The 22,480-nt window shown below is 43.0% G+C and overlaps 1 protein-coding gene across 1 annotated transcript in view; it reads left to right on the top strand.

The window, feature by feature from the left end:
- med13a (mediator complex subunit 13a) overlaps positions 1-22,480 on the top strand; it is a 74,707-nt gene that overhangs the window by 50,998 nt on the left and 1,229 nt on the right. The window contains 20 exon segments of the mRNA XM_038707727.1: positions 2,882-2,912; positions 3,351-3,472; positions 3,760-3,850; positions 6,227-6,438; positions 6,969-7,165; positions 10,433-11,355; positions 12,490-12,540; positions 12,543-12,656; positions 13,138-13,361; positions 13,593-13,782; positions 14,066-14,495; positions 14,970-15,201; positions 15,814-16,005; positions 16,786-17,009; positions 17,721-17,863; positions 17,998-18,156; positions 20,011-20,199; positions 20,750-20,892; positions 21,080-21,244; positions 22,129-22,229. Coding sequence (XP_038563655.1) covers positions 2,882-2,912; positions 3,351-3,472; positions 3,760-3,850; positions 6,227-6,438; positions 6,969-7,165; positions 10,433-11,355; positions 12,490-12,540; positions 12,543-12,656; positions 13,138-13,361; positions 13,593-13,782; positions 14,066-14,495; positions 14,970-15,201; positions 15,814-16,005; positions 16,786-17,009; positions 17,721-17,863; positions 17,998-18,156; positions 20,011-20,199; positions 20,750-20,892; positions 21,080-21,244; positions 22,129-22,229 — 4,133 coding nt within the window.

Raw genomic sequence — 22,480 nt, forward strand, 5'->3', positions numbered from 1 at the left:
TCTGGGGTAGTTAGTTGCGGCTCTAGACAAGGGGCACCTGTTAGCTGGGGATTGCCCCCAGCATTGAAAGGGAGATTCGATGTGTCTCTGTGTGTGTGTGTGTGTGTGTGTGTGTGTGTGTGTGTGTGTGTGCGTGTTCATTCCTTGGCTGCGTGTTTGCATCAGGCTTCACAGAGCCTGGACTCTAACCGCAGCAACAAACCTGGCTCACTGAACCATTAAGCTTAAAAGGCGCACTCAGATATTTTCCTTCTCCTCTGTCCCTCCGGTCTGTGCTGGGATGTAAGGGTGAAGGCAGCTCTCAGTAGAGTGGAGCGTCCCAGAAGAGCTGTCAGTGCAATGGAGCCCTTCCACTGTGTGCTTTATGTGTGTGTGTGTGTGTCCACCCCTTGTGTGTCTGCTCCTCCCTGTTTTTTATGGATAATATAAAAAAGTGTTGGGGCCATTTTTTTCTTCGTCATTCTTAGTGTCTACAACATACTTGACCTCCTACCTCGATGATGTGGAATATAAACATGCAGCACCAAAAGAATTTCCTTTTGATGGATGAATTTAGTGTAACAAGATAAAAGTTTATGATTCCAGTAATTTTCCTAACCTTTTTTTTTTTGAAGAGCTCAACAAGCTGTTACATCTTCTTATTCATTCAGTGCTCATCAGACTGTTAAACCACTAATTGGTGGCTCACTATCAGTGTTGGTTATGCCACTTTCTTGTTTTAACCTGCTGTGTGTAACTGCATGTGAAAAAGAATAAAACAAGATCAACAATATCCATGCAATAGGCGCTTTTATTTCCTAAGCAAAATATTCAGACTGACATTTTCTTTTTTACACACACAGAGTAGATGTAGTGCTATTTGTTTAAGTACAGGAGCACACTTATGACGCATGCATGCACGGTTAAGTTGTGGCTTGTTTCGAATGTTATGTAACCACTATGGTGGCAAGTTTACATACGTCGTCAAGTATAACTGACCACATGATCAAATGTTGGACTGACTTAGTTTCATTATGTTCAGAATATTACAGACACAGTCATCCAAACATGGCATTAAGTAGTATTAGGCGATACCAGGGTAGTAGTAGGTTGTAATTAGCATAGCATTAAGCATCAGATAGGCGATTGAACACAAGTAGTTTGTGTTTTAAATGATTTCATTTTCTTAAGTGGCTCTCAAAGTGGCTCCTTAAGGGGGTTCCAGGGGATCCCCAGCAAGAAGGGGAATCATTTATTTACTTTATAATTAAGTCCATAAGTAACACAGTGACAGAATGTATGACTACTTGGGTCATGGCTTTCATGCGCTTTCTGTTATAAAACAACTGAAAGAAAAAATTCGATCAGTGACATGTGACAAAGTTTGAGAACCACTGCTTTACTTAATGTGTGCCAAGCTAATGAAGCCGCATTCGATACATCCATCCTGAGGAAAGGTTGCAGTGCGTGCAGGGGGGTCATGCTCAACTAATATGCAATGTTTTTTCCATGTTACTCGATGCTTGATGCTCTCTTGCATGATATACGCTTTAGTCATGATTGGATCTTTAAAAAAAAAGGATTTGAATTTCAACCGGATTATGCGAACTGCTACTATTCTATTTCCTCACTTGGAGGAAAAAAAGTGTCCTTCAGGTGCACTCTAGCGGCACCGCACCCCCTGCAGTGAAACGCCACAACCAGCAGATGCTGGATTTGGTCATGTTACTTTTATTTACGCGCCACCGTGGCTGTTACCTTGAGCAAGTTCCACAACTACATACATCACCCACAAGTGGCGGGTGCCGATTTCCAGCCCTGCTCACTACAGAGTGCGAGAGACCTAGAACCGTAGATGAGCATCTCCATGATCAGAGAGAGTTATCGACTCCGCTGGAGGCCATGTGGCACGTGCTATGACTGTCATCTGATGACCGTACCATTCCACAGACGTGCTTCACCTTTGTGAGATGAAGTAGAAGATACATGTGTAGAAAAGCCTCAGAGAAATGAGGAATGCTTTCAAGCAGGCAGCCCTGGAGTCGAAGACCCCTTTTGTAATATGTAAAGATTCCACACAGACCAAATTTCCCACCCAAGGTCAGTTATTGATAACAGGTTAAGGTATCATTCATTACCACCTTTAGATTGTGTCCCTGGAACGGATGTTGTGCACTGCTGTGGATTGGTCCTTTAAGGGAGACAGATTAAAGCTTGCCTTACTCAGAGAAAAGCCCTGGAGCGTAATGAAATCAATGGCTAGGACATAACATTCCTGTTCCCCAGCTAGAACTGCTCAGCACACAGTGTACACACAACTCATCATAAGAGCGCACACACAAACACACATAGGCCAGCCCTCCCACATATTGATGTCTGGGTGGGAGCCTAAGAGGCCATTCCTTGGATCATGATTTTGCTCTGATCCACACTGCAAATCTCATTTGCTACAGCAGAGCAAAGCAATCCCTTTCCTCCGTTCTGTTTCTGTCCAATTTTCGCTTTTATTATTACAAGTATTGTTTTTTTTAAATTATTATTACCCCCCCCCCCCCGATTAGAGAATGGGAACCCCTTTGTGTAAGTTGAATCTGGCTGCTTGATGGCACGTGTTATTTGTTTGTTGTTATGGACTCAAAGGGATTTCACCCATCCACATGACAACACAGTAATGAAACAGACTCCGCTCAGCCACTGGCCCTCATTAAGTACAAGAAAAAGCTTCATCAACATGGGATTGGTGTCATATATTATTGTAAACAATTTCGCTGTCTGGACTGCACAGTCTGAGCATTGTTTAATCAAATGTTTACTGATTGGAGGATCTCTCTGGTTGCATAGTTATGTGTGGGTTTTTTTCATCCCTCCTTCTAAACTTCTCATCTTTTGTTTTCCCTCACAGGGTGAAGATGGAGGAGCAGGACCATCAGATGGTAAGAGGCTCATTATTTGATTAAATCATTTATTTTCTGTGACTCGGCTGCTGTCACACAAACACATGTAGTCACACTGCCACCCACAGAAGACCTAGACAGTGAGGCTAAAGGGTGCACATTGTATCTTGGCATTCAGATCTGGTGATTTAGTGCATTGAATGAAAACTTTCAGTTCAGTCTTACATCCTACAATCCCATATGTCAATAGAAACTACATTAATTTGCTAAATAAGGAACATTCATTCTCAATTATTTAAATCTCATGTAATAGATTTGTCATTTCAACAACTGAATGTACAAGAAAATCCTGAATTGATTGAATAGAGAGTTAAATTGAAGCCAATCTGGGTAGTCAGTTAGGATAAACAATCAAACAAAAATAATTCAAAATCCAAATACTTTAGGATTAACAGTAAGCAATGTTTGTTTGTGCAGATGCTCAGCGGGCGGCTGCTCACAATCGAATGGCTTCCACCAGCCTGATCCACGAGACAGACCTGGTGGTGTCCATCAACGACCTGGACAACCTCTTCAACTCAGACGAGGATGATCTGGCGGTTAGTAGAGACCGTGGCTCACACTGCAGTGAACATCTCATTACTCAGAGCGTGGTCTGGCACTGTGTGTGTGTATAATGTGTCAGAGCATTCACTCTGTCCGTCATCAGCTGACAAGTCTCACAGCCCGCTGCAGTTAGTCTACGAAGATGTCATGTGTGATACTGACTTGCAGGCCCCACAGGAGTGAGAAATACAACGGAATGAATTTCGAGTGGTGTTATTAACAGACACTTTGAGTTACCAAAATGGTCAGGAGCTAAAATACTTATTTTTTTTCTCTACAGCCTGGTTCCAGACGACCGGTGAATGGAACGGACGAGAAATTTGGCAGCAAGGAACCGAAGCCATCCACTTTGGACGCTGTATCCTGCATTAGTATGTATCTCTACATCCGTCTCCACTGATGTCTCTTTCTCTATCCCTGAGCATTGATGTGCCGTGTCTCCTACCTAAAAGGATGGATTTACCTCAAGTGTTAATCGAGAATCAGATTCGTCATCCCCGTCAGCCCCTTGAAAACTGAGAATGGTCTGCTGAGATTTTGCCAGAAGCCCCAGTTTTAAATGTAGTATTTCCCCTTGCTCACAATTTCAGCTAAGTCAAATGGCATCATATCCTTTTAAACCACTAAATAAAATGAAGATGTTTACCATCAAGCATCATTGATGCTCACCCTTGGCTTTGCCACCTAGTGGTGGAGAATATGGCTGTAATTAACTTCAGTGCAAAGATCTTAGAGTAGATGCTGTCTTGTTGTCTCCTTTGTTACTATACTGTGAATACCAGATTCTTGCCTTAAAATTATATGATTTGTTGACTTGAACTCAACTATACCAGACTATTTTCTTTTAGTTTTATAATTTAGTTATTTATTCTTAGGTTTGAGCTCAGGGACACTAATGTAGAGCTAAAGAGAATTTAAGGACACTATATTTTACTGTGAAGCAAATTGGTCTCAGATCAACCATTTTGCTTTAGTTTTATGAACATAAACGGTACAGTGCTACACTCTGCCCATTACCATGAGTTTGCCTCCTGGAAGCATTTTGCAATTACTAAAATGGTTTGAGAGTTTGAGGCCTTGGATAATCCCCACACAGTCTCTGGCTCTTTAGATAGACATGTACATATATTTAGCTGGAAACGTGTCATTCTAGGGCTCCTGCGTTTACCCACCTTTCAACTTTGCATAAACAGCTCTGCCGGATCCTGTAAATATTCTCACTAATGTATAAAGAAACATTTTAACGAACATGCCAAGGTAACAAACTATGTAGATGTTCCATCAGTTGTGGGTGAGATACCTGTTAGACTTAAAGCATGTCTACTAAGTATTCATCTGTTTTGTGTTTACATGCTAGCTGTGTAGAAAGACAGCTGCTTGTCATATTTGGTTGTAGAACAAGAAAACATACGGCAACCATCTTGACAGAAGCTGTACTAACAAACAGCAGATTCCTAACAGTTAACATGCATTTCACATAGTCATCCACGTGATTCACATAATTGTTGTCTTAAGATATGGTTTGTGTCTGTAAGTGCTGTTTGTAGGGCATTTAAAGGGACAGCAAGCGATTCTGCGGATTGCTGATATTTGAACCCAACTGCCAAACATATACGCTCCTCCCTTCAGTGCTCCCTTAGAAGCTCCACCCCCAAATTCATGGATGCACATTGCCCATGTCTCTGCTGAAATATGGCGGAATCCAGTCTGCTGGCTGAGGGCAAGTTAGCCTCAATAGGGTGGCGTATTTTTTTGCAGTACTATAGAAAGTGTGACAACAAGCCTGTCAAAATTAAATTATGTATTGAAGAAAAAAACTTTTCGAAGCAAAGTCTAGGGTAGGATTACCCCTAGTAACATCAATAAACATCATCAAACAAATGATAAGCAAGCCCACAAACACAGCATCCAAAGGTATAAAAAAAACAAGCAAATGTAACATCTTTGTAGTATAAGGCTACCTAATGTAGCATTTCGTATTATGAATCAATCAAAATTATCCCACTGTCCCAGCAAAACTTGTATTTTTAGGTCTTCGTGGCCATAAAACCCTTTACAAATGTTTTACAGACAAATACTCTTAGCTTGGTTGTGGGTTTGCAAACTGTCAAACTACTGCTGCGGTACAACTAACAAAGCTAACCAGTTGGAATGAGCTATCACAAACGGACAAGACTGTACTGACCTAAATTTGTGTGAAACAACAAAGCTAACTTTAGTCACCAGTCGAGCAGAAACGCAGCAATCTCCGTCGTGTTGGTTTTTAATTCCTTTGAAATCTCGGAGGTTTTTCCTGCAGTGAAACGCCTCACCGATGGGTCTTCGCCATTGCCTGGTCAAATAACTTATTTCACAATTTGTACCCTTCATACGTTTTCCTCTTCGCTGTTTCTCAGACATCTCTCTTTCTGGACAGTGCCTAGAGTCCAGCAATGAATCCAGTATTTTTGAATGTACCGGTGTTTACAACACAACAGCAGAGCACACACAAAACATGGAGCTAGCGAACCGTGAGGAAATAAAAAGTGGCTGGATTACAATCGCTTACTTATTCCTTTAAGATATTGGAAACAAAACATAATTATGTCTATCTCATTATCAGCATGTTTAGCAATGTAAGCTGTGTGATAAGGGCAGCTGTGTTGAACCAGACTTTTTGACATATCTTGTGCACTTTCTCCGCTTCAAACACATTATAACCTAAGCCTGTCATAATGTGATGGCCCCTTGTTCTTCTGTCCTGCCAGGTTCAGCAGACCTGCACCAGATGTTTCCCACGCCTCCCTCCCTAGAGCAGCACATCATGGGCTACTCACCCATGAACATGTGCAGCAAGGAGTACGGCAGCATGGATCCCAACTCGGGCATGACCACGCTGGATGGCCTCTCATCTCTAGGAGGTCACTTCAAGATTGAGGTGGAGGAGAGCTTCTGCAGCCCCAAGCCATCTGAGATCAAGGTGGGTCTAGACTCAGTAAATCTGCATTTTTATATGCAGTGTGACTTACTCTACTGAGGATATCATTATCTTTGATGTCCATAAATCTGAGAATTCATAGGGGAAAAAAAGATCCTTATAACTCCAGAACTTGCATAATCATAACCTTTTTCAAACTTTTCCTCACTATCAAAGTAATCCAGTGACATGCAAACATGAACTGCTAATACAGGCTTTATATATATATATATATGTCATGTAAAACTAGTATACTTTGGGTTTTATACTTTGAGATTAAGCTGCAACAGATGTTGTGTTTATGGGAATATGACGTAGCAAAGTCTCAGCCAGGAATCTATATTTATCTTTAGTATATATGGTTTGTTTATCCTGTTTTAGACATGATACTCACATGTCTAAGATTGCTGTTCTGCAGGTTCCTCTGTGCGCTTACCTGCCTAGATGATGGGAAACAAAAGTAGATTTTCTCTGCAAGCATCTGTAAAGATTTCCCCCACCTTACTATACCTTATTTTCCGTCCATCTTGTAGGACTATTCATTCGTGTACAAGCCAGAGCTGTGCCAGGCGTTCGTTGGCTGCTCCATGTTTGCTCCTCTGAAGACGTTACCCAGCCAGTGTCTCCCGCCCGTCAAAATACCAGAAGAATGCATCTACCGACCAAGCTGGACAATGGGCAGGGAGATGCTCAACCCCGTGCCTGTCATGACCTTCCTCAACAAGGACAGGTACGCTGCTGTAGTGCTTTTGAGGTTTGTGTCACCTTAAGAGATGTCCTCGGGGGTGGCTTTTACCACACAGTTGAGGTCTTTAACAAGAGAGTAACACCACAACTGTAGGTAGGCACTACCATACCATTAGTGAAATGATTCATAATGATTAATCAGGGAATATCTGATCTTTTTCACTTAAATTAACGCTTAACAGAAGCACATCAGGGGATTACAGTGGTGTTAATACTGGGCATTGCAGACACTCTTCTACATGCCTTATTTCTTTATAATTCCAATCTAGCTTGTTTCAAAGATTCCTTATAATTTATCATGATGATCTGGGCAGAAGGTTTCTGAGGCATTCTAATTTAGACTTGCTGAAGAAATGTCAAGGCTGTGTTTGCTGCTTTTGTACGCGAGGAAGCATATACTCACACTGTGCTCCCTTTCTTTCCACACACCCTCTGGTCTCTCCCCGGACACCCCCTTAGCAGGCCTGCTCAATTTCCCATGCATGGCTGCCTCAGGCGGAGCAGGGAAATGAGTGTAAAATGCCTTCTTGGTTGAAGATGAGGATTATCACTGGAGTGGTGAGATGGACCCCACAGCGGCTCCATGCCACCTCACTGCTCCTAGCAGCTTGGACTCTCTGAGATATCAGTTGCTATTGCTCTTAAATACACATAGTTGCACCTCTGCTGCTTTCCACCCACGCACACACAGGGATTTCTTGTCAGAGAAATCCAAAACAAACTGTGTTTTGTGCTTTTCTGTAATCAGGGCTGTTGACCCTTTATTACATTTGTATGGGTGTGAATTTTATTTATAACTGGGTTGTATTGATCCGGGAACATGAAATCTGGCAGGCTCACCAAATTTGAGGGATTCACTGATCTATATCTGAGCTTGCTATTCTGAACAGAAACTTTCACCATGATGCACTTCTTGTGTCAGCTTTGGTCAACCATACTTTGTGTGTTTGGCTGAAATGTATTGCATAAAATGCACTACAAACTTTTCCTCAGGTATGGTTGCGATTGGTTTTGGGTCATAAGGAAGGGGAGACATGTTGTTTATCACTGCAAAGTGAACTATCAGCATATAGTTTCTCCAGCAGATTCAGGCTGAGCTGGAAATGTTGTCTTTTACATAAGATGGAATTCATTCCTTTTGCAGCAGAGCTAATTGCAGCTGTGGGGCTATACATTTCCCTGATTATCAAGATTATTTTTAGAAACATTTCTTTTCTATTAGAGTAATACTGGTGCATGACAGGAAATGTAGAGCAGAACAAGCAGCAAAGGCTGTCAAATTTTAAATACTTTTAATATGAGTAGGGCTTATTTTCTTTCTCTCTTTTAAAAGTGTGTAATTAGAGTGCTAAGCCTGGTTAAGGTGGGTTGTGCAGGGGTGGGGAGAGAGCTGTCAGCACTCCACTATGCCTTGCCAAAGTCCAAAGAGTCATTGGTAAGATCTTATAATGTTGTTTGCGCTGCCTTCGCGTCTGCGTCATATGTTGAATGTGCCCTGGCTGCAGGAGAGAAAGTAGTGCTGGGACTTCCTTCTAATGGGTTTGTGCCAGGAGTTGTTCCCCACATACAGCTAGGGACATGATCCGCCCCCCCCCCCTGCTTCCTCACTGTTGCTTGCCAGCCCAAAAATAAACCTTACCTCAGAGGGACACTCATTGAAATGTTTATTGAATGTCTTTCTCTCTCCCTCTGTCTCTTTTTGCTACCTTTTTTTCCTCATTCTCTCTCTCCCGCATTCTTGCTCTCTCATGTGTACAGTCTAAGCCCACTCTGCATTCCTTTTGTAGTGAATGTTGTCGTGCCCTACTGGCTTATTACTCAAACTATCTTCACAAAAGCACTGAGCCAGTTGGCTAAAAGTATATTCGTTATTTGGAACAATGTGCTTGGTTTCAGCAAAGACCTGCGAAAACAAATATGTGCTGTGTATTAGTGCAGGGCGTCTTCCTTATTTCCATGACACAAGATGTACAATAAATCAGGTCAACTGTTGGGAACACATGGCACACATGGGAAATGAGTAACGCTGACATTGGATGCTGTGATTACAGTAGTTTTCCTTTGGACGGGTTCATTCCAGTTCCTGAATCAAACCAATGCTAGTATGGTAAAAACTCATCCTACTTGCATTAAAGGCAAAAATCAAACGGTCCAGAAATGGTAAACAAAAGCCATGTGGTGGAAATGTCGTTATATTGGGACTAGAAAAATGTTATCACGATAATCATTCGATATCGATAATTATCACGATAAATATGAAATCTGACTTTTGCTCCAAAGTGAAAGTTAAAGAAACCAGAAGTGAATTGTGGCTTTTTTCAACAAGTTAAATTAAGTAAAATCTTATTTCACTACCTTTTCCTAAAAATAAATATCTTAATAGAAAAATTAAGTGTTAATTTATTTGATTTATTTGAATCACAAACATTTATTGAACATTTGTTTTATTTTGATTGAGAATAAAATTATATTGCGATAATTATCATTATTGTTTATTTGCCCAGCCCTACGTTCAATCATTGGTCATAGAGTCAGCGGGTAAAAAGGCAACAAACCCTCCAAATACTTACATACTGCAGTATATTGATGTAATGTTGACACAGTTTTTTTAACTTAGACACAAGGCTGCTCAGGAGCTGTCTGCAATCCATTCTCCCTCATTTTATCGCAAAATATTTTGAATACCTCAGTGTTCTTGTGCACCTTCTCTAGTTTCTGAGAAAATGTTTCGTTCAGCCAAAATATTCAGGAGGCCGCTCACTTCATCTTGAGTCCAAGTTTTGCCCCTGCTAGACAACATTTTGGTAGGAAAGTCACCAAAACATGTAGAGAAAACGTATTTAACCAATTAAATGATTCATACAATAGTACACTTCCTGTTACTGGTTGAAATGGTGTTCCCACCAGTAATGATCCGCTCCAGACTTCACTTGACTGTGGTCCAACACCACCCCAGGGAGCACTTGTTTGGTCCACCCAAATGAACTGCACACCACAGGGGGACAAATGCTCCAGGGTTCGGTTCAACTGGACTAAACAAGGCTGGTCTGATCTCACCCTTTTTCATTGTTTAATAGGGATCATTTCTAAGTGCCTACATGGCTTTGTTGGGGATCACAGGAATCCTCTTAAGGGTCTCCTGGACTCCCCTGGCACCATTTTAAAACCCTAAAACGTGCAGCTGTGTTTTCACTGCCAGACATACCGTAGTCTTTATCAAATTGATGTTGTTTTGTGTTTCTGTCCTCAGTAACATCCCGAGTGTGGGCAGCACCATGGACCAGGATTATAGCCAGACCTACACCCCTCAAACCCACACGCCCTTCATGTCGAACAGTGCTCCACCAAGTAACAGTGGCGCTGGCATCTTGCCTTCACCTGCCACCCCACGTTTCTCTGCCCCCACCCCTCGTACGCCACGCACCCCGCGCACACCCCGAGGCCCCTCCAGTGTCCAGGGTTCACTTAAGTACGAGAACTCCGACCTCTACTCGCCGGCGTCCACCCCCTCCACCTGCCGACCGTTGAACTCCGTAGAGCCGGCCACCGTACCCTCGATCCCCGAGGCCCACAGCCTCTACGTCACCCTCATCCTCTCCGAGTCGGTCATGAACCTCTTCAAGGACTGCAACTTTGACAGCTGCTGCATCTGCGTATGTAACATGAACATAAAAGGAGCTGATGTGGGCGTGTACCTGAGCGACCCTGTCAGCGAGGCCCAGGAAACCTGCAGCTGCGGCTTCAGTGCCGTGGTCAACCGGCGTTACGGCAACGGCTCAGGCCTCTTCTTGGAGGACGAGCTTGATATCATCGGCCGTGGCTCAGACGTCAGCCGAGAGGCAGAAAAGCGCTTTGAGGAGCTGCGGCTCTCGTCGCTGGAGAGAACTGGAGTTGGGAGGCCGGACCGTGTCCCAGATGAGTTGATTCTCCTCCTGCAGGACCAGTGTACTAACCCTTTTTCACCCATTTCAACCCTGGAGCATGACATAGTGACACAGGGGCCAAGCGGGATCCCTGTACCGCCCTGTGTGCGGGTAGAGGAGAGGGACTACCACAGCGACTGCTACATGGCCCTGGAGCATGGCAGGCAGTTCATGGACAACATGTCGGGTGGCAAGGTGGACGAGGCGCTGGTCAAGAGCACCTGCCTGCACCACTGGGCCAAACAAAACGGTGAGAAACATGGTCTTCTAGATTTTCAAATGGCCCACTTGGACGCCGGATTATGCAAAAAAAAATTTAAAAAGACTGCAAGTAATCATTAATCCAAATAATTAATTCACTGCAAAAGCAAAGTAGAATCCAGATTTATTAATCGGGGTTCTTATGGCAAAATGTTTCCAAAAAATGTATCTGAGACATCTTTTTTTGAGTTGCCAGTAGTGAAATGTTTTAGAACACCCCCATTTTGCTCGTTTGCACTGAAATTTAAGTAGTCTAGTATGTCCAGTGAAAGACCATTTCAGATAAAAAACCAATTACATTAAGATAGGTTCATTATAGGATCAACTGATGACCAACTGGTCTGTCTTCCTTCATTATATATAATATAACAATGGAAGTAAATGAAGCCTTGAAAGTTGATGCAAAAACAAATTTCCACAGCTGTCCCAGATTGTAAAAACATTTGAACAGCCCTGTGTTAATACACCCTCAGAAGCTTTATTTGTACAATCTAGCAACTAAAAAAGGCAATTAATGAATGAAGACAAACCATTACAGTGAAATAATGTACAAAACTTCTTAATTTAACTGTTAATTTTATATCTGAGAATGTCCCAGTTTTGGTGATGTAATGTTTTTTAATTTGGCAGTTTACTGCTTACTACTTGAACGACATATATTTCAGTACAATCTAGAAAAATAGGGGTGTTCTAAAACTTTGACCGGCAGTGTTCCTTAGATTGTTTTGTTTTGAGTGACTATCACTTTTTGGCTTCAAACTAATTAAACAGCATTTTTAACATTAGAAATCTTAATAATTGCACATCTCTAAACTAACTAAACTGGGATTTTTATGCTGTAAATTTACTAAAAACATTGTAGTAATATATAGTAGTAGTATTCTCACTTCATCAATTTATTAACATAAGTGCTTATTATTCATATAAGTCAAACTCATATTCCTGTAAGATAAATAGTCATAAAGTTACAGTTTGGAACAATTACCAGTAACTACATTTAGAACTAAAAGATGTGTGGAGAAGCTCACCGACAGTCGTGGCTGTTTTTTGATTCTTGCAGACAGTGTGAGTTTCTTATGTCGTGATTAATCTTTAGCTTCCCTTTTCCTCATCCGTTCTCCAGCAGTGGACGTGAGTGCACTGTGCTCTCAGGACGTGCTGCGGGTGCTGATGTCGCTCAGCCTGTACTCCAGGACGCAATACAGAAGAAGAGGACGGTAAGGTCGTGGGGCGTTCAGGGTCCCCTCACCTGGCAGCAGTTCCACAAGATGGCTGGACGGGGCTCTTACGGTAAAGCTTGGGAAAACTGGGGAAGTTTTTTCACTTGTTACATAGTTCTGACTAATGCTTTTCTGCAATTCAGTTTAGTTGTATTAAAATCAATATAAACCACATATTCAATGAAGGTTTCAGACTCTTCAGCCAAGAATAAGATTTGGGAAAACACCCTGCTAGTAAAGGCTTTCAAAATGATAATTGGTCAAATCCATGATTGTGAGGGAGATAACGTTTGGCGTTCGTGTGCATGACATTTAGGATGTGTGTGTCTTAGAAAGTACAAAAACTCTGGATGTTGTCAGATCAGTAGGCAGTGTGGTCCCTCTGCTGTTGTCCAGATGTCAGCTCTGTTGGGAGGAGCTGTCAGCTCTGTTTGGTGACCTCACATTCTGATGCACAGTGGAGGGTGGACGGGGGAGGGAGGGCAGCTGACACCTTACCTGTTCACACTCGCTCACTGGTCTTTCTTTCTCCTTTCACCTCACTCCTACAGGCACAGACGAGTCCCCAGAGCCTCTACCCATCCCCACCTTCCTGGTGGGTTATGAGTATGACTTTGTGGTGCTGTCTCCGTTTGGTCTGCCCTACTGGGAGAAGCTGTTGCTGGATCCCTTTGGCTCCCAGCGGGACATTGGGTACCTGGTGGTTTGTCCTGACAATGAGTCCCTGCTTAGTGGCGCCAAGAGCTTCTTCAGAGACCTCACCGCTGTCTATGAGGTAGAGACTCTGAAAGATAGTGAACACACTTCAGATTATCTAAGACTTTCTGTTGTTTCCTTGAAAACCGATTTTGATGTTACCTGATCAATGAAGAAAGCACTGCAAATAAAACTGCAAGTACTCTCAAGCCTGTATTCGTTAATGATCGTCCCATGAAATTAACTTTATGTAGCAGTACCGCACTCATGGTCTTTGCCACTTCTCTTGTGTCTTTGTTTTTTTTTACAGTCATGTCGACTTGGCCAGCACCGGCCCATTTCCAAAGGCTACCCCGACGGCATAGTCCTCGTCGGCGGCAATGGAGCCAAGAACCTCGTAGATCAGCCGGTCAGCGACTGGTTTCTCAAGGCTGCCAGCGGCAACAGCGACGCCTTCACTAAGCTCAAACTCTATGCACAAGTGTGCCGCCACAACCTCGGTACGTGTCATTTACAGCCTGCCAGGTACTGCTGCATTTTTGACTCTACATGGTCTCTGGTTCTTCAGTTCAGTCGGGATTTTATTGTGTAATTCTCACCTGTAACATCATTTGGTTTGGTTATAAAAAGGCTCGCTAGAGAGCCTTGACTGCTTGAAATGAGCCTGAAATCAGTGTAGGAGGAGGTCAGCTTGAAATGGAATAAATGGAGTGTCTTTTCATTTTCTCAAAGTGCGTTGGATGGTATTAATAAAAGTCCAATGCTGTGCTTTCTCCCTTTTAGCTCCATACCTGGCATCACAGCCACTGAACAGTTCCCTCCTCACACAGCCCACTCCCCTGCCCTCGTCCAGCCAGTCATCATCCACGCAACTGCCTAACTCCGCCTCCAGCTCAGTGGGCCAGCAGGGCTCTGTGAACGCTGCAGGCTCCTCGGTCCCCAACAACAACAACAACAGCAGTGGCAGCAACAGCGGGGCCGCAAATGGCTCTGCGTCATCCAACAGCCTGGTGACATCCTCAGGCCACCCTGGCAGCGGAATGCCGTCTGCCAAGCCCAGCTCTTTTCCCCCCTTTGGGAGCATGGGCAGCCAAGGCCAGGGAGGTGGCCCTCAGAGTGGACAGCTGGGACAGCAGGCTGGTACCCAGAATACTGGCACCTCAGGGGACAACTCCAGCAGCCAGGCCCAGGGTCCCACTGAGCCTCCTGAAAGGTACTGCAGGACACACAATCCTACACACCGTCAATTAAAAAAAGCAGAATGTATTTGATCAGTTTAATAAGCAGCAGTAAATCACAACAGGATTATTTTAGATATTTAAATGTTGTGAAATCACTGTTAAGCACTTAACTTAAAAGTTCATTCCTTTTGTGAGATAATGGTAGACACAATAATGATCTAATGATTCTATAACAAAGTGCCTTTTATCTTCTGCAAAGCAAAATATGTATCCTAGTCCTTGAATTTTAGCAGAGGTTGCCAGGCGACACTTCAGTTCCATTCCCAGAGCATATTTTAGATCATTGATATTTAAATACATATTTGTATAAAGATAAATGTGTTTTTTTTAAGATATTTTTCCTTAGTCTTAAGTGAGCCATTCAGAAGTTGAGAACAAAAGTGAAGAACTGAGCCATGGACGAAACTGTTTTAATAACGTGTGTGATCTTCTTGTGCTTTTCCCAGCACTTTGGAACGAGATAAGGTGGGAGTGCCCACGGATGGGGAGTCCCACGCTATCACATATCCACCCGCCATTGTTGTTTACATTGTGGACCCCTTTAGCTACGAGGAGGCCGATGGTGGCCCGGGGCCGGTGCCGGCCCACTCCAGTGTATGGACGTTGGGTTTGCTACGCTGCTACCTTGAGATGCTTCAGTTCCTGCCCCCACACATCCGCAATTCTATTTCTGTACAGGTAAGTAAAGTTCCCAGGAGAGCCACATTTGTATTGCTGGCCATATTTTAGTATTTCATATCATGAAGGTAACTAATTAAGTTAAATGCTTTAATGGTGTATTTAAAGTCAGTGTGTCAATTACTCCTTACTGGTTAACAGATTATACTCAGTGGCATCATTACTGACACATCCATCATCATCAGAAGCTGTAAATTGTTCATGATTTCTAACCGTGAATCAACGCCTCTTTCCCAGCGTCAACAATGATTATAAATTTCATTATGGTAGTACTTATACAAGGGCTGCACCTGAATCGGAATTGTCATGTGCTTGAGGTTTCTGCTTTTTGGTATGAATAGATACCTTTTCATTTTTAAAAATGCAATATAATTATTAATAATGCTTTTCATCAATACATCTTACCTATAATTATGAGAAATGATCCGCCTAGTTACAGTGCAGTTCAGCGTACCTGAAGAGCAGCCGCCCCAAACTAAACCACTACTCATGTTTTGCCACTAAGACTTTTTGTTTTGTTTTAATGCCTTTGTTCAACTTGCTCTCTTGCCACCTCTCTCTAAGTATTAGATAGGGTATACATGTCTAACGACTTCTGTCTTTCTACCTCAGATTGTCCCCTGCCAGTACTTGCTTCAGCCAGTGCGAGGCGAAGACCGTCATATCTACGCCCAGCACCTCAAGTCTCTAGCCTTCTCTGTCTTCGCACAGTGCAGACGGCCACTGCCCACTTCCACCAATGTCAAGTCACTGACTGGCTTTGGCCCGGGCTTGGCCATTGACACAGCACTGAAGAGCCCAGAGGTAAATGCAGCATGTAGCCAAGTTGTAGCAGTTGCACTCTAATTGCTTTGACACAATTTGTAAAGCGGAAAAAGGTGTTGTCCCATTGTGCTGTTGCAGTTCAGATCAGTAGCAGCGGCCTGTCAGCTGTGTGTGTTAGCATTAACATGCTAGCGTTGTCCTCCGATCGATAGGCAAGCAAACAGAGGCTGACACCGTGGCCCTAGCAGCAGCATTTCAGTTGCTGCCAGCTCTCCCGCCGGACATGAACCTGACCTGATATGACCCAGCCTTTTGCCCCGACTGTGTTCATTCTCTCACTGAAAAGAAAGAAAGCAATGAGATATAAAGTTCCTCGTGCTAATCACCATCCTAGTTTTTTCTACTGGAACAGGACCAAGAGAACTTGTAACCCTCTGCTGCTCCAGAGTTGTCTTTCCATTATCTGCTTGGCTAGCTCCCTGAGACCTCCATTATGGGATCTCCACTCCAGGTTTAGACAAAAGGGCACTTAAGATCAGAGCCTAATTCAGTTGACTTCCTTCATTGCAGCCAGAGATACCTTTTCCCTTTAACACAAACCTTGAGTTGCCTTGCTGGGCAAACTGTGATATTGATGCTTAGATACCTAGAATGTGAACTCTGCAGAAAAAAGGATTTAAAGAAAAGATTTCCTGCAGCTGTGAAGGTCCAGCAGACAATCTTTCCAGCACAAAATGTACATATTTGGAGCATGTGCAATCATTGCTAAACATTTATTCTAAATGCTTTACCCTGTCATCTTCACCTCCCAATCTGCAGAGGCCGGAGTGTCTACGTCTGTATACACCTCCATTCATTCTAGCTCCGGTAAAAGACAAGCAAACTGAGCTCGGGGAGACATTTGGGGAGGCATCGCAGAAATACAACGTGCTATTTGTAGGATACTGTCTGTCCCACGACCAACGCTGGCTCCTGGCTACATGCACTGACCTGTATGGGGAACTCCTGGAGACCTGCATCATCAACATAGATGTACCGAACAGGTAGAACTACCACCATCTGCACACAATATTGAGAACATCAATAGGAATCGCTTAAGACAACTGCCCCCCCCCCCCCCACTGGTACTGAGGTTATTAAACTGTGCCATAGAAGTGCAGAATCAAAGAGTTAGTTGTCTTGCCTCAACAGGTGTGACACAACTAAGAAGAGACGTGTAGCTGCCATGTAATGTGTTTTCTTTTTAGTTAATTTGAACACTGGTCTGTATCACTCTGTTGCACTCACATCAGGGTTGTACATGTTTGAGAGCGACTCGCCACCATCCTCCACATTTCTCTGTGAATATCCCACATTCAGTCACAGCTGCACAACAAATTCTTGTGACTTTACAAAAGGTGCGTGACAGCTGTCACCCACACTTAAAATGCGTCTGCTTGATATACAAACTGTGATTTGTTTTTTTGTTTTTTTTTGCATCAATTATGTCACGCTAGCTGTCATTTGCTTAAGTATAAATTAGTGTTGAGAGGAAAAGCACACAGCTTGTCAGTCAAGCACGGTCTACACACGGCCACACATCCCTGAGAAGAGGTTCCCCTTCACCTGCCTGAAGCGCTTGGGCTTGCAAAATTGTAAACCAGCTCTCTTGATTAGCAGCTAAGCGCACTGTATGCACACTTGTCTTATTTTAAAGTTTGTTGTTAATACTTTCAAAAGTGGCTCTGACATGTGCGTCCATGCATGTTCCACAGGGCACGGAGGAAAAAGGGTTCTGTGCGGCGCCTCGGCTTGCAGAAGCTGTGGGATTGGTGCTTAGGACTGGTGCAGATGACATCAGTCCCCTGGAGGGTGGTGATTGGCCGACTGGGAAGGATAGGACACGGAGAGTTAAAAGGTAAGGAGGACGGTCATGCTAAAATGCTTCTTGGCGACCAAGGAAATAGAGCATTCAAGCCTTTTGAGTGTTTTTCATTCCAGTGTTGTCACTTGTTCGTTCATCACTGTTGCTTTCCTCTCTTGATGTCCCAGACTGGAGTATTCTGCTGAGCAGGAGAAACCTCCAGTCACTGAGTCGCCGTCTGAAGGAAATGTGCCGAATGTGCGGCATCTCCGCCTCAGACACTCCCAGCATCCTCAGCGTGTGCCTGGTTGCCATGGAGCCCCAGGGATCCTTTATCATCATGCCAGGTACAGTTTGTGCACATGACAAAGATTATAAATACACTTTCTATCTGTTTTAACATACTCTTATGAGTTACGTTACCCTACCAAGAAAGGCAGTGCAGAGGTGCGTTCGTTCGTGTGTGTGTGTGTGTGTGTGTGGTGGGGGTGATGGATGGCAGCAGCATATCACAATGCCTGTCCCCTCCTTGTCCAGAGCAGATTGATGACGGGGAAGATCATGTACCTTTCGCTCATAAAGCACTACCTCTCTGATGCCCATTGATCTCAAAGCAGTGTGATGGAGAGTCAGATCAATGGGTTTATTTTGGGAAACGAGTGGGGGATTGTCAGTGCATCATAGCAGGATTGTGTTGAGCGATTCTGGGCTGAGGACAGCTCCTTCCTAAAAAGCTCTTCAAGCTGAAAGAGATTACCAAAGCTGTGTTAGCCTCAGATGACTATAACAAGGAAGGACATACAGGAGGACTCGCACTTAAGACAATAAACCTAACAGCTTAAATCTAGTTTATTTTTTTTATTATAAAGTGTGTGCGCGGAAACCTGCCACTGTGAGTTTAGCTTGGGTAATCAATATTTTAAAGAGGTGGTATTATGCTAATTTTCAGGTTCAAAATGTTATTTAGGGGTTGTACCAGAACAGGTTTACATGGTTTAATTTTCAAAAAACACCATATTTTTGTCACACTGCACATTGCTACAGCTCTTCTTTTCGCCCTGTGTTGAAGGCTTCGTTTTAGCTACGGAGTGATAAATCTTGTCTCTAAATGATCTTTGTTGGGAGTTGCACATGCGCAGTTCCTAGTTCAGGACTACTAGCCAATCAGAAGCAGAGAAGGGCGGGTCAGCGAAAAGACTGTAAACAGCTTCGGTTCAGCTGTACATGTTGCTGACCAGGTTGGTAACGTGGACTGGAGCAAGAGTTTCAGAGTGGTGAGTTATTAATCTGCAACAAAAGTCTCTTTCATCCATAAAGATTTAACTGAGCTCTGTCTCTACATCACAGAAACAACGTTATGTCCACTGACTGTCTGGAGGGTAGCTGGTGTTTGGGAAGGGAGAGGAGAGCTGTGTGCTGCAGCTCAGTGCTTTTCCACCGGCGTTTTTGAGGGCGTGTCGGAGTAGCCGCTTGGCAAGCGTTATGACACATATTTTCATTGTGACGTCACAAGAAAGGGAAGTAAAAGCTGGACTACAAACGAGCTGTTTTCAGGCAGTTCAGAGCAGAGTTTTCTGTGGGAGATGGGAACTCCCTTTGGGCTGGACTTTGAGCTATTTCACTTTGCAAACATATTACATGCACAAAAAAGATATAACTCAATTAAGGAGAGGGGAAAAAGCCAAAATACATAATACCACCTCTTTAAAATGAAGACATTAATGTTTCTCCAAGACACAATTGTAAAGCTGTTTGTTGGCGCTCAGTTGAAGATGTTACTTGTATATTATTAACATTCTTGTAAGTATGTTGCAATCTGTGCCTCTGTTTTCTCAAAGTTTCCCTCCTAATAGACATTACGGTAAAGGTCAGGTTATCACTAGTTATGTAGAGGGAAACTAAACAACTCACAAGTCTATAGACCCTAGCAGCAATGGTTTCAATCGATTTTATATAAAAATTTCAGTGATCATCAGTTTCAGTTTGATGCTTGAATGCTACAGAATTCGAATGTGTTACATTTCTTTTGTGAGTTAAATGATGTCCTTGGCTCAAACATGGAGAATGTGCTCTGTCAGAGACCAGTTACCAGATTTCCCCCCACACTAGATGAAAGCATTGTGACAATGATTCCCATTTTGTTTCTTAGCCGCACTGTTTATTGACTCGTTTGATTTTCCTTCCTCTGTGCATCCCATCAGACTCTGTGTCGACAGGCTCAGTGTTTGGCCGCAGCACCACCTTGAACATGCAGACGTCCCAGCTGAGCACCCCACAGGACACCTCCTGCACCCACATCCTGGTCTTCCCCACCTCCGCCTTCGTCCAGGTGGCCAGCTCCAATTACACCAACATCGAACCCAACATCGACCTTCTCAACACCACCAATGGTCAGTAGTACTCATTCATTTATCTTGCAGTCATTTCCTGGGATTCGCTTGCATTTATTTATTTGGTTTTATTCTATTTGATGAATCTTTAAACAAAGTCACAGATGTTAAAGGGAAATGAAGCAATTACTTTTTTCTCCCTTTAATCTATATTTTTTATTTCCAAATCCTCCCTGTTTGCATTTCCAAGCTATTAGGAGCCTGTTTTGTGGTAGTGTGTGCTTACACACTTAGTGCATCTACAGCACCATCAAGCGTCTTTAGCTTATTTTCTATGCGCAAATATAGTTTTTGCCAACATTATGAAGCACATTCCGCACTCACAATAGAATCCAATGTTCAAATTATATAATTCTGAAATGTACGCCACGCAGGTTATTGCCACAGACAATATTTATTTTTGTGGCTAATAATATTTGGCTAATTAGAGTGAGAAGATACTTTCTCAAGAGCATTTTGAATGATTTTCAGGAGCTAATCAGTTAAAAGAAATCTTACCACTTCATCATCCACCTGCAGGCCTGTTGAGTTATTCTCCTTTTCTCCTCAGATGGGACCGACGCTATCGGGATTTTTGACCTGCTGGACCAGGAGAACGAGTTGGTGGACCCAGATATCATCAACATCTCGCCCACCACTTCACCAGTACACTCCCCTGGCTCTCATTACCATCACGGATGCGATGGCAGTAAGGTGAGACATGTACATGCACACAGGTGCCATGTCAAACATCACACGTCCCATTACTCTGTATGATGTTAATCAAGTCAGAATCTAGTAATGTCAGTTCTGATTGTGTTGCCTGTCAAAAGACATACAGGACAACATGAGATTTAACACATGGAAACAAAGCTAACCTTTAGTTTCTACCTTGTTGCAGGGCCAGAGTACGGACCGTATGGAGTCTCATGAAGAGGTTCCTAACCTCCTGCAACAGCCTTTGGCCCTTGGCTACTTTGTCTCCACAGCTAAAGCCGGCCCACTACCCGACTGGTTCTGGTCAGCCTGTCCGCAGGCTCAGAACCAGTGTCCACTCTTCCTCAAGGTACCTCTCACATGTTTATATAATAGGCTTTTTTTTAGTGCTGCCTCTTCTCATAAGTGCACAGTGAAAAATAAGTGCTGTTTTTGTGGTTAAATATGACAAATTAGTTAACTTAAAGATTTAAATTTAAAGTTAACTTAAAACAGTAAAGGTAGGTCGTAACGCACTCCAAGCACAACAAAACCAGACTTTAAGTTTATAAGTTACTTTTCCTTAAAGAAGAACACTTTGAGAAATGGACTTTCTCGCAGAGAGTTGGATGAAATGATACCACCCTCATGTCTGTCTATTAAATATGAAGCTGCAGCCAGCATCTGATTAGCTTTGCTTAGCATGAGGACTGTAAAAAGGTAACAGAATCTACCTATTAACACCCCTGAAAGCTCACAAATTAACATGTAGTGTCTCGTTTGTTACATTTGCGTAAACACAGAAGTGTAAAAATGATGTGGTGTTTTACGGGGAGTTGCATGCTGGACTATTTCTTCTATCTACTTCCTGGAGTCTCTCACTGTGACCGCAAGACTTCAGGAAGCCACTGGTCCCAGTCAAGAAATAGTCCAGCACGTGACTCCCCATAAATCTACAACTGTCCTTTAAAAATTCCTTTTCTATGTCAGCCATAAATTCTGTTGTGTGTCTCTAGTGACTCTACCCTTCAATTGTTTTTGCTGTAACTGAACCCTTGTGTGTTATCTAAAAATGGTATTTCGGAATTTGGATGATTTTGAACTGATATCCCTTGCTTCTGGAATTAGACTCAGTGCTGCTGTCACTGCTCCGTGAAATGAACTATAATTATTTAGATGAGATGCAACAAAAAGGTTAATAACTTTATTATAATGCCCTTGACACCACCTCTTTCCCTGTGCTCCCCCTCTCAGGCCTCTTTGCACCTCCATGTGTCTTCAGTGCAATCAGATGAATTACTGCACAGCAAACACTCCCACCCCCTCGACTCCAATCAGACCTCAGATGTACTCAGGTAAACAACACCAGAACACACTCTGCCGCAAGTCAAGTGCACAAAACACTAACACTTTAACACTCTTCAGGGGTGACTGAAATTGTTTTGATACAAATGATAACGACATACATCAGACAACAGCTACACATGTATTTGAAATAGTTTTCCAGCTTAAAATGCTGTGTGTGCACTTTTGTTCCTTATGCATTGTAGTTAATTATAGCCCAGTACTAAATTATTTTGAAAAATAAAGGCTTCCAATATTTATT

Source organism: Micropterus salmoides, unplaced genomic scaffold (genome assembly GCF_014851395.1).
Source record: "Micropterus salmoides isolate LMB-PRFRI ecotype aquatic unplaced genomic scaffold, ASM1485139v1 Ms_hic_scaffold_9, whole genome shotgun sequence".
Lineage (NCBI taxonomy): Eukaryota > Metazoa > Chordata > Actinopteri > Centrarchiformes > Centrarchidae > Micropterus > Micropterus salmoides.